The sequence below is a fragment of the Miscanthus floridulus genome, chromosome 5, assembly GCF_019320115.1.
Source record: "Miscanthus floridulus cultivar M001 chromosome 5, ASM1932011v1, whole genome shotgun sequence".
Classification (NCBI taxonomy): Eukaryota; Viridiplantae; Streptophyta; class Magnoliopsida; order Poales; family Poaceae; genus Miscanthus; species Miscanthus floridulus.
The window spans coordinates 100,089,217-100,100,825 of NC_089584.1; the positions used below are offsets into that span (position 1 = coordinate 100,089,217).

Sequence of the window (11,609 nt, forward strand, 5' to 3'; positions counted from 1 at the left end):
CTCCATCAACTCGTGCTTCCTCAGTCCCAAGGCCTGCTTCAACCCCTTCGTGACCAACCCCAACAGCAATCTCGCTGGCGGATGCCTCGCCAATAGTAGATGCCGCGACCCTCGTGCTTGTTGAAGAGGTCCCTACCTTGCCAGTTCTAGCAGTAGAGGTCAGAGCATCCTAGGGCTGCGTCAGCTAACAAAATAAACAAAATCATAAGAAACATAAAAAAGGAGGGAAAGGAAGAAAAAACAACAATAAAGCCCCAACGTACCTCGTGAGTGCTAGCCACTGCCTCGTCAAAGGCCAGAGCCTGACCCTCGCCCTCTATCCAAAACTTTGTCATGAAGCGCGCAACAACATTCTTGCAAAGCCAGTCATTAGCAGCACCCCACACATCGTCTAGACTGGGAAAGTTATTGTTAACCTGCCCAAGCCTCTTCAAATGATCGCATCCAGCGGCCTGAAAAGACCTCACAATGGCGAGGGTAGCCCCATAAGCCCCAAAATCAGCAACATTTTTCAACAGTTGAGAAAATTGTCCAAGCTCCGCCTGAAGCCACGATGAAAACGCAGTAGGATCAGCTTTGGGTAACACCCCGCTTTACTCCATGCCGCCCATAACAAAAATGGTATTGCCAGCAACCTTTGCCTCCTACATATAGGCAAGCAAAGCGGCACATGAGTCTTCCAACTTTTTAGTGTTCTCCTTCGCCAACTCCTCATCCTTTCTCAGATCCTCGTCCTTTCTTTTTAGCTCCACATTAAGATCAACATTACGACTCAAACATGCCTCCACATCTTCAACCAAAGCTTTATTCCTCGCAATCGAGGCCTCAAGTGACCCAACTTGCCTAGACAGCTCCTTGTTTCTAGCCTTCAGGTCAGCCTTCACCTTCTCCAATGACGCAACTCGCTCTTTCAGCTTAGTCTCAACATGACCATGGTGCCAACGCGTAGCTTGAGCAAGCATAATGGCTCTATCCCCAGCCACCTCGACGTCCTCAGTCAAATGATCCACTGACTCATAGGACATCAAAAACTCTACCTCCGGCAAGCAAATCCGGAGATAGGTCCCCGCCAAGAACCGATGCTCTTCTTCAGTCCTAATAAGATGGCAATCACAGAGGTTAGGGCTGGTGAAAAGGTCAATCTTAGGCTCATCAACACCATAGGAGATAGTGAAATGCCTCAAACCACTGTGGCTAGCCTCGCCAAGAGCATGCTTGCCCGTACCAGCTCCATACTCATCCTCGTCGGAAGCAACATCACGTCCCTCACGCATAATATGCACACGGTGACGGTGAGGCATCGTCCTAGATCCGATCGGGCTAGACTCAACTTTCCTCCCCTCATTAGCTCTGCCACCCTGAAACCCGAGCTCCTTAGAACCAATAGTCTGAGGGTTACCCGATTCGTCGTGCCCCTCATCGTCTTCATCATCAGAATCACCACTTGCGCCAGACTCACTGCTGTTGCTAGAGGAACTAGACCCATCAATCTTCACCTTCTTAGAGCCCTCGCTCCCCTCTTTCTCCTCACCATCATCACCATTGTCATCCGAGATCACTTGCAAAATAGGTAGATAGGAAATACTTGGCATTTTACGGCCAGGTAGAGCCCCCCCAACCACGCTCGGCCGTGGCGCCAGCAAAACCATAGCCACCGGCCTCGTTGTCACCACAGACGAGACAGTGGACGAAGCAGCAACCTTCACCGCGGCAACACGATCAACCTTAGATCCCCCAATGCGCCCATGACCACGCCCACCTCACTTAGACGTACTCGTGATATTGTCACCGGCCCCAGCTCGCTTTCTTCTCTTGCCAACCCCAGCATCTTTCAACTCCATAGACGGCCAATCCGGGTAAATCAACCCAAACAAGTCAAAACACCGATTAACACGATGACGATTAGCCAAGGCAATCTTTATCACCTTATTCTTAGCAGTCCCAAGAGCCCCGATGAGTTCCTCCATAGCCTCCACAACCTTCTTATACACGACCTTAACCACAGCAGCTAGGGTGTCACTCTTCCGCAGCACCTTTGACCAAGCCTGCTTGACATCCAAGCCAAGACCCTTCAAACCACGCGTCCGATACTTCTCATCATCCTTTATCACAAACCATGATTGATTAGCCCTCAAAGGCAAAACCTTCATGCAAACAAACTTCTCAACCATGTCGCGCGCACACTAATGACGCAATAAAGGCATCCACAGTGGTGGCACAACCATCAAACATGATACCCTTTGCAGTCACACTGTCAAGACTCAATAGCTTCCCACAAAGGCTAGGCTCGCCTTCCATCTAATATAGAATGAATTTTTAGTCCATGGCGAAGCCCACTTGTTTTTCTGAGCCTAGATAGGAACCTCCACACCATGACAATAGACGAACGTATAAACACCAAACTGCAAATGCATAGGCTTACCATCAATAGTCACCTTCCGAGGCTGAGGATGGACCCGGTGAAATCGGACAAAGCCCTCAAGATCTGGCTCAACACCTTGAGATTTATAGCCCCAAACATAGATAGTGAGCTTCACCAAACTAGAGGGGTTCAACTGATGAAACTTAAGGTTAAACCTTTTCAGCACGCCAACAACAAGAGGGTGTGACGAAAACCTCAAACCGGCCAAGAATTCCTTATAAACAACAACCTCGTCATCATGAGGATCAGGAATAACCTCTCCCTCATACGGCCTCGCAAGATCTCCTGCGAACCAACCAGCCTTCGCAAACTCATCCAAGTCGCTCGAAGTAACCCTCGATAGACCAAACTTGAAGCTCACTACAGCATCCGAAGCAGAATCAGTGACCTCTGAACTATCAATAGGCTTCGCAGTCTTCTTCACACGAGCCATCAATCTACAAAATGCGCCAGCAGACTCTTCAGTATAAAGAAAACTCAAAAGACAACAAGTACAAGCGACCAAGCAAGTACCTCAATAAGAGCGACGAGGCAGATGAAGCTAGCAAAAGCATGAACCCTCGAAAAAAGAACAACCCTCGCAACAATCGAACCTTCGCTCAGCAAGCTCAGCAGCAGCAACCAGCCAGCAAATAGAGGGCACAATAATGAAAAACCCTAACCTACCGCAACTATTTATAGGCACCAAGCACCCACACCTAAGGAAAGAAACTGGCGCACATCTCGGAGATTCATGAACCACTCCTCGAGAAAAACGTGAACAGAAAACACCCAACAATCCCGCGTCCCATCCAACTCCACACTGGGCCCATTCACCCAATTCAATCAAACGCCCAGCTCTGGTCGAGCACGATAGGGATGTCGCTGGACCAGGGCCGCAAGCTAGGTACCCACGCGTGCCTCCCTCCCCAAGTTTTAACGTTGCTCTGACCCATCACGTTGGGCCCGACCCTTGAGGGGATGCTATTGGGGGGAGGTACCCCGGCACTACTCCTCCCCTAACCCTCGACCTGGCACTGGCTCGACTAACCCGCCCTCGTCCAGGGCACCACCGCCGCGACGAGGGTGCCCTCGATCGGTTTTTTTTCATCTGTGTGTTCAGGGGACACGATCGAAGGTCAGTTGCGCTAGAGGAGCGTGGCGAGAAGGTCGTAAGACGGTGACGGCGAACAAACCCTCGCTGGGGGCGCGCGAAGGTCGTCACCTGCTGCGAAAAGGAACCGTCCCGTCAGCAATTGGACCCGGGAGTGGTTGGTTGAGGAAATGAGATTACCGCCGTACCCCTGGCTCTTGTATAGCGTTTACCGGCTAAGGTCTGACCCTAATGTAATTTCACCGCGTCTCCGTGTATGTCCTATAAATGCCTGGAGTGCTCGTGTAAGAAGAGGTCTGAACTTGGCATTTAATCCGCTATTTTTCATCTCCTCGGTATCATGTACCCTCGCCCATCCCTTTACGTCAATCTAGTCACTCACCTGTGGGAAACCCTCGGCCTCTCCCCCCTGTCTTTCAGCGAGGGCGAGAGCCTAGGAGTGACCCCACAGTTAGGTCAACCCTCGTGCCTATTGACGTGTGTCACGTCATGTAAGATTTTTTCTGTTGCAACTCTGCAAATAAATGTAGACCAGACCCGGAAGCAACATGCTAGCGATCGACCCAACGACTTTTGCAGCCTGTTCGCTTGGTCGTAAACGATCGTAAATTTTCAACCAGAATAGTATTTTTCTCTCACACCAAACCAGCCAGCAGTAATAATCCACGATCGCATACGATCGTATCAGAACCAGCCTGATCGTAAAGTGGTCTTAGTCGTGAGTGGTCTTAGTCGTGATCAGTGGAGAAGATCTAACAAGTACTGGTACCAAGTACAGTACCCTACTACGATTTGGACCGGCAACGAACAGAATGGTAAGCGAACTGAAATCACGCCGATCGATCGTCTGATATGCCATAACCCCGCAGCGTGCGGTTTTGACATGGCAAATTAGTAACGAGGTGGAACGCATTATTTCACACCACGCATGCGACCAGATTATTATATTCCATCGACATTTTCATTTGCTGAATTCTACTGCATTAGTTTCCCCCATTCCCTTTTACGAGTAATTGTCTACTGCACCTTCTTGGTGGTTTCTGCTACCGTGCTACGCGCGCAAGTATAGGCCCCCTTTGCTAGAGGCGTGAGCGCGGTAAGAAACAACACGCTTTTTCTATAAAGAAATGCACAAACGAAGGAAAAGCACAGTTAAAATAAATTACTCTGACCTAGCTTATGCGTTTTAGTACAGAAAGATTCATAGGGAGAAACATGGCCTGAAAAAACTACCAAAACCATACCATTTGGCTTCTAGTTTTAACTTATTATTTATTTGAGCCATAAATAACTTATGGAATGCAGGGCTGGGATGCACTTTTTCTCTTCTAGAAGTTGCTTGATATACGAGAAATTAAGCATCTTTAATATTTTTCTCCCTTTTTTCCCCGTCGACTGACATAAAGTCAAACCCGTATAGTCCACAAACAAAGTATACTGTCAAATTTGGCATGGCAACTAATAGCTAGCAATTCAAATTATTGACCTTCGCGGGCAAGCGGGCCTTGTTCTAACTAAGTCTATTCCATATACTGATATACAGCGATCGTCATGTGTGCCCTGTCACCCATGCATGCATGCTGTTGGACTACATGCTTGCTTACTCCTAATTAATTAGCATATAATCTCATTCCCTTTTCTTCTGTTTTTGCGTAACGTGCTCGGTGGTCGCTTTTCCTTGCGTCCCAAGCACCTCGAGCGTCTTGATGCTGTATGATTAATTGTAGTATTGTTTATTTATCAAATTTAAAACTGGCGGACGTAACTGTGAAGTAAATTATAGAAATGATTGCTTATTAACCTCTGTTATTAGTACATAGACAAGTCAAAGACAAGCCCTCCGATCCACGCTAACGTCGCTGCCATACGAATTGTTTCGTAACATATATATGGTCCTAGCTAGGTGTGCAATTTATCACTACTAAAAAATTATTTTTACAGACAACCTTTTGGGCATAAGAATTTCTTTTTTCTATTTTTGTGTAATTTTATATTTTTTTCAATTGTTGAAAAAATATTTTAGGCGTGGTTTCAAAACCACCCTTAAAAATAAATGCTCATTTCCAAAAACTAGTAGTGTATAACAACATTTTTCTTTTTTAAAAGATAGCTAGGTCTAATCCATATGGTATAATCAATAGTGAAACTTGATCCTCTATATACATGTCTAAGACATCATTTTTTTTTCTTGACCGGAGAGATATATGTTGTGCTGGTACCCTGCAAGGACAAAAAAGCTTGCGTATTTTCTTTAGTAAGGCCTTGTTTCGTATGGTTTGGGCCTTTCTAGAAATGGAAAAGCCATAAAAAAACATATTTTGTGGCTTCAGCTTTATTGGTTTTTGCCTCATAACCTGTTCAAGTGGGCACGTTTGGTGTGACTTTTGATTAAGGCGGTGGAAAAAACGTAACATAAAAAAGACATGCTAAAGGCCATTTAATTAGAGCATGTTTGATAGAAGAGCTAATTGCTAGCTAGCTAAAAAGTAGCTAAAATTAGATCTAGTATATCCAAACAGGAGAGCTAATTCGTGGACTTAATTTTTTAGCCAAATTTTCAACTAAGTGTTGACTAACTATGGCTAACCTGGACTAATTTTCTACAGGAGAGCTAATAGAGTCGTCGGCTCACGGACAGCTCACAGCATAGCACGGGGGCGGGCGCCCAGCCCCAAACACAAACGGCCCTCGCTTCGCATCTCTCAAATTTGACCTGATAACGTCGGCGATGACGTCAAGCGCACGATTTTTTAAGTATTAATTAGATGCTACTCCAGTGGGCAACGGCTAGCTCGTGGCTACTCGAGGGCACCAGGAAGGGCCACCGACGTGCGGGCCCGCGGAGTTGCTGCTGCGTGGTGCCCCTTGTTCGGGAACCGCTTTGTGCGCGCTAACTGTGTTTGGCCGTACACACGTGCTTGCTTGTAGCGTAAGTAGGTGCTCCCGTGGGTGGGTCTGCAGGCGGGCCATCCGTGTCTGCCTCGTTGAGCACACCGTGGACGTGAAGGTCAAATTCCGCGGTGCTGTGTCACGTGTGTTACTGGCGCCCGACAGTGTTGTGAGTTGTGGCTTCTTGAAATATACTCTTCCTTTTAAATTTTGTTGTATAATTTGACACTTTTGAGTCAACAAAACTCCATTGCAAAAATAATATTAGGGGCCTAAACTTTTAAGCTTGTAATAATGCAAAGTTGAGCAAAGAGTGAAAAAGTTACTCCTCAGTCCACAAAAGAATGCATTTTTTGTTTTTTTTCGGAAAGTCAAACAATTTGAACCGAAGGCAGTTAAGGAATGTTATTATTTTTTTATGGCAACCAGGGAACCAGTACAAGTTATGATGGCGTCGAGCAAATTCTCTCATAATTCATTGCGTCATTTCATTACTACTAGCAAATATATCCGTACGTTGCAACGGGTATATAATCTTTTATATGGTAACTAGTTAAATGCCCGTACGTTGCAACGAGTACACATAATATCACGATAACATATGTATAAACGCATGTTATACTGTATCTAAAATAGATACTGCAATCGTGATGTTTTACAAGTTGCAATACACGAGCATTCACCTTAATCATAACAAGTTTGTGTTTTACAATACATGTTTTACAATATATTGTACAATTAAGAATCTAATCTCTCAATGTTTCGACCAAGAGAACGTGCTTTGCACGAACACCAAGCTGCAGCTGGTCACCAATCAAAGATAATCCAGAAGATTTTCAAGTCCAAGATGCGGCATCTAACTTCTTGCAGCTGAAGCATGCAAATAGTTAAAGCTGTAGTTAGAAGTATCTTGCACATAAGTTGTTTGTTAATTTTTAAAGTTAAAGTACTACTGATATATCTTAAAAAATATGTATCGACGTGTAATGCATTACCTCTTTCATAGAGTTAGAACCTCTTTATATACAATATTCTTTGTGAATATATCCTTTGTCGATCCCTTCTTCCCCTTCCCTTTCCCTTTTTCCTTGTTCACGTCCTTCTCAGCTGCCGGCACAGCCAAGATCCTAATGTTCAATCTTGTAGTAGCTCTTGATAGCGCCACATACAATTGGCCATACGAGAACACTGGTTTCGGCAAGTATACCCCGACGTTAGGGATAGTCTGCCCCTGTGCCTTGTTAACAGTCATTGCGAAGCTGAGCCGAATAGGAAACTGCTTTCGCTTAAATTGGAAAGGGAACATCTCATCGTTCGATGGGCATAAGGGTATTCGAGGCAGAAAAACCCGCTTTCCAGCGTGCTGTCCTAACACAATTTCTGCGTCTATGGTATTCTTTTGGAACCCCTGTATGATAAGCCTGGTGCCATTACAAAGTCCGTTCATAGGGTCAATGTTCCTAAGCAATATGACCGGACAACCAATCTTCAGCTTCAACACACGTGGAGGTAGCCCATTGGGTGTCAAAGTGTTAAGAAATTCCTCAGGGTAGTAGTTGTGCGGATCATCCACCGCACAGTCAAAGCTATGGTACACCATCTTATCCCCGTGGAAACGACCTATCATCTTCATATTAATCATATCAACCCATTCGTTCCGCGTAGATAATATCGCTCGAGAGGTGATATAATCTTTGCTTGACATATTTGCATTGAGGTTAGGGAATATGCAATCAATTAGAGTATCAAGATCACTATCTTCCCTAATGTGCGGAACACATATATCATGAGGAAGATGGATTTCAACATCAACAGTCGCCTCTTCAGAACCTTCACCGACGCGCAACAAGTATTCTGCAAACCATGGGTCGCTCTTTGCCCTCATGCTGCGCACCAGTTTTAGATGCCGCATGGAATCCCAAAGGTACGACGTCCACAACGAGGCACCAACTACCTGAGCCCTTGACCCTCTCCGAACAACGGGAAGAACCTGTCTGAAATCTCCACCGAACACCACGGTCTTCCCCCCAAACAGCAACTCTAGTCGGTCCATTATATCACGAAGGTTGTTGTCTAGTGCCTCAACACCTTGCCTCTTTATCATTGTCACCTCGTCCCAAATAATAAGGGATGCGGCCCAAAGCAGCTTGGCAGTACCACTCTGTTTCGTGAAAGGTGCAAAAGGCCCCATTATCGATGGTGAGGGGAATCTTGAAGTGCGAGTGGGCGGTTCTGCCACCAGGCATTATTGAGGCCGCAACACCAGATGTAGTTGTTGCCACTATAATCTTTTTCTGACTGTGTATAGTAGCGAGAAGTGCTCTGTACAGATAAGTCTTTCCGGTCCCGCTAGGACCATCCACAAAGAAGAGACCACCGTCCTCGGTATCAATCGAGGACATGATCTCATCGTATACAGCCTGCTGCCCTTGTTAAGGGTGTCTGACAGAGCCACATCATCCTCGTTAACCTCAATGCTAGCCTCCTAAAAAATCTCTCTAGGAATATCATGAGAGGCATAATATGTGTCGTCGATATCAGGAAGTTGATACATCTTTATATCCTTCTGTATTGATTGTAGCAATTTTCGAATATCCATGAGGACCATCTGCTCCACCATGAAGGTGGATTGATTATTACGCCTATAGTCCTCCAACATTGCCTCCTTGTGTTTCTCCCATAGTCCAAACACATCACTGGGCTCACAAAATACTAATATTGTTGCAAAGAGCCTTCGCAGCGCATATGGCATCATCCACCCGGTTGCCTCAGCGAGACTCTCATTTAGAGTGTTGTCCTCTTCGATTAAGCCCCTTCTTTCTACAGCTTCACGGAAGATCGGTAGGATTTTGCCATCCATGGTCCTTAGACACTCAAACGAGGTTGCACCAGCCACATGGTTCAGGAGAACCCTAAGATAGTAACGCTCCCCCTCGGCTGGATTGGCAGACACGATTCTTCCAATCTGTCGTAATGTATCACGACGTACCCTATTTTTCCAAACTTTGCCCTGTGCTTGCCACGTATAGAACTCAGGAAAGTCCCGATACAATATACCTCGAGTTGTTTCATCTGTCCTGTTCTTCTCAAAGTACGCTGTAAGCATTGACTTATCAACACCTAGACGATCAAGCACTCATCGAATCCCCTGGCGCCAATGACACCATGTGCATGTCAGGAAGATGTAGCTGTAAGGACAACACAAAAGGGTACCTATCACTCAAATCAAACTCGTATATCCTCCACAAGGCTTCTGGGGGGTTACCCATCTAGCATCTCTGTACTGCTTGATCTCATCAACGTTTCCTTCACTATCCTCCTTGTCAGCCTCTCTCATGGCCACAGATGTTCGGTCATGACCCTTGTAAATGTACTTAAACAGATACTTGACTGCCTTGATGCTCCCACATGCCTCAACATTGATGTGGCAGTTGAATAGAAGGAGGAGATACGGGTTGTAAGGCATGACCCATCTGTTGTCAAGCTCGTGTCCGCAAACTTTTTCTTTTCGGCCATCTTCACGCCATTTGTAAACTGGATATGAATCCTTGCCTTGTATTGTGATATCGCAGAAAGGTCTAGGGTAATGGTTCTTGCAGGAATCACGACCCTTTGTGCATGGACAATCGCGATTAAGCAGTCCGCAAGGGCCATGCATCATATGTTTGGTAACCATCTTGTACAAGACTGGATACTTCTTCTTGTTCGGGAGCTCAGCTGAGATGAGGCGATCATACTGCTCTAGACACGTGATATTGTACTTCCTATCCATGATTAGCAAAAAATGTGCATGAGGTAGACCCCTCTTCTAAAACTCCACAACATAAACATGTGCTCGCACCTTTCTAAGGATATCCTTTTTTAGTAGTCTATCCTTCAGCTCTTGTAGTTTTGCTCTAAAGACCTGAACAACGAGATCTGGACGATCATGTGGTGTCTGGCTAGGGTAGAGTTCATGCTTGATCTCATCCTAGTTTGGGTTACATGTCATAGTTAGGAAGATGTTCGGTTTACCAAACCTCCGTACCAGAGCCATTGCGTCCATGTACCGACGCCTCATGTCACGGGGGCCTCCAATAAATAATGAAGGCATCACTGTCCTCTTTCCAACACTTCTGCTCTACCTTCACCGGCATGAAGGATGCACATTGTATCATGCATGCTAATGATTTTGCTACTACAGATCAATATGAAACATTTTCGTGATGAGAGGTAGAACACAAGTAGTCTTTGAAGGGTTACCTGACTGATACACATCGATCGATAACCGTCCATAAGCAGTACAAGCCTGAAATGATGCAAGCCTTTTTCTTATTGTCTAAAACTATGAAACATACTATTTGCAGCTAGATCAAACTGATGATAATTGTGTGCTTCACCTAACTGAATGGCAAATGAATCAATCTGCTGATATTTAAAATCAAACAAAGAACTGGATCTTCATCCGCCATTGCTCACCGTGTAGACAGCCAGATGCAGGACTAAGGAGGGGAGCTCGAGCTAGAGGCTGGCGCGGCCCGCGGGCGGGCGGGCGACCTGGCCGCGCCGGAGATCTGGGCATCCGCCGTTCGGCCTGTCCGGAGGCGTCAGGGATGCTGCTGCTGCGTGCAGTCAGCGAACCGTGGAGGCGGGGAGGGCCGAAGGGCAGGTGGCGACCGGCGGCCGCTGGCGGGAAGGCGGAGGCGGGCCGCGGACAGGCGGCGACAACAAGCGTCGGGAAACAGCAATTCGGCACTTCGGCAAGCAGCCCGAGCGGGTGAGCGACTACGGGATTGGAGGAGGAGATCACGTGGAGGATTTTTGACAGGGTAACGTATGAGACCCGAGGGAGACCGAGGCACCACCGCGCGGGCAAGCCAATAAGCGTCGGGGGATGTGAGGATTTTGACCGGGGAACTGCATGCGAGGTCAAGGGAGGGATTGATTATTTCCTTTTCTGCTGGCATGGATGATGGTTGTGAGGTGGCGACGTGAGCGAGCGCAGGAAGGGCAGGCGCAGGTGATTTGCTTTTGCTCCGGTGCTGCGGTGATTGAATGACGAGCGAAGCTCTCGGTGATCGCTCGCACGACACCGGGTCCACTGCAGGCGCGAGCTAGCGAAGGCGCGTCGGGCAAGCGCAGACGCGAGCGAGTTTTCGAATGCGGATCAATAATTCTCTTATGGATTTTTTAGTTGTAGAGAAGAGAAGAGAGTAGAGATAGAGA

At 46.7% G+C, this 11,609-nt stretch overlaps 1 protein-coding gene across 1 annotated transcript; it reads right to left on the reverse strand.

The window, feature by feature from the left end:
- Positions 1-7,404: 7,404 nt before the first annotated feature.
- Positions 7,405-8,070, reverse strand: LOC136455003 (uncharacterized). Its single transcript, XM_066455210.1, has one exon. It carries the CDS (start codon positions 8,044-8,046, stop codon positions 7,405-7,407), a length of 642 nt encoding a protein of 213 aa, XP_066311307.1. The 5' UTR covers positions 8,047-8,070.
- Between the last annotated feature and the right edge of the window lie 3,539 nt (positions 8,071-11,609).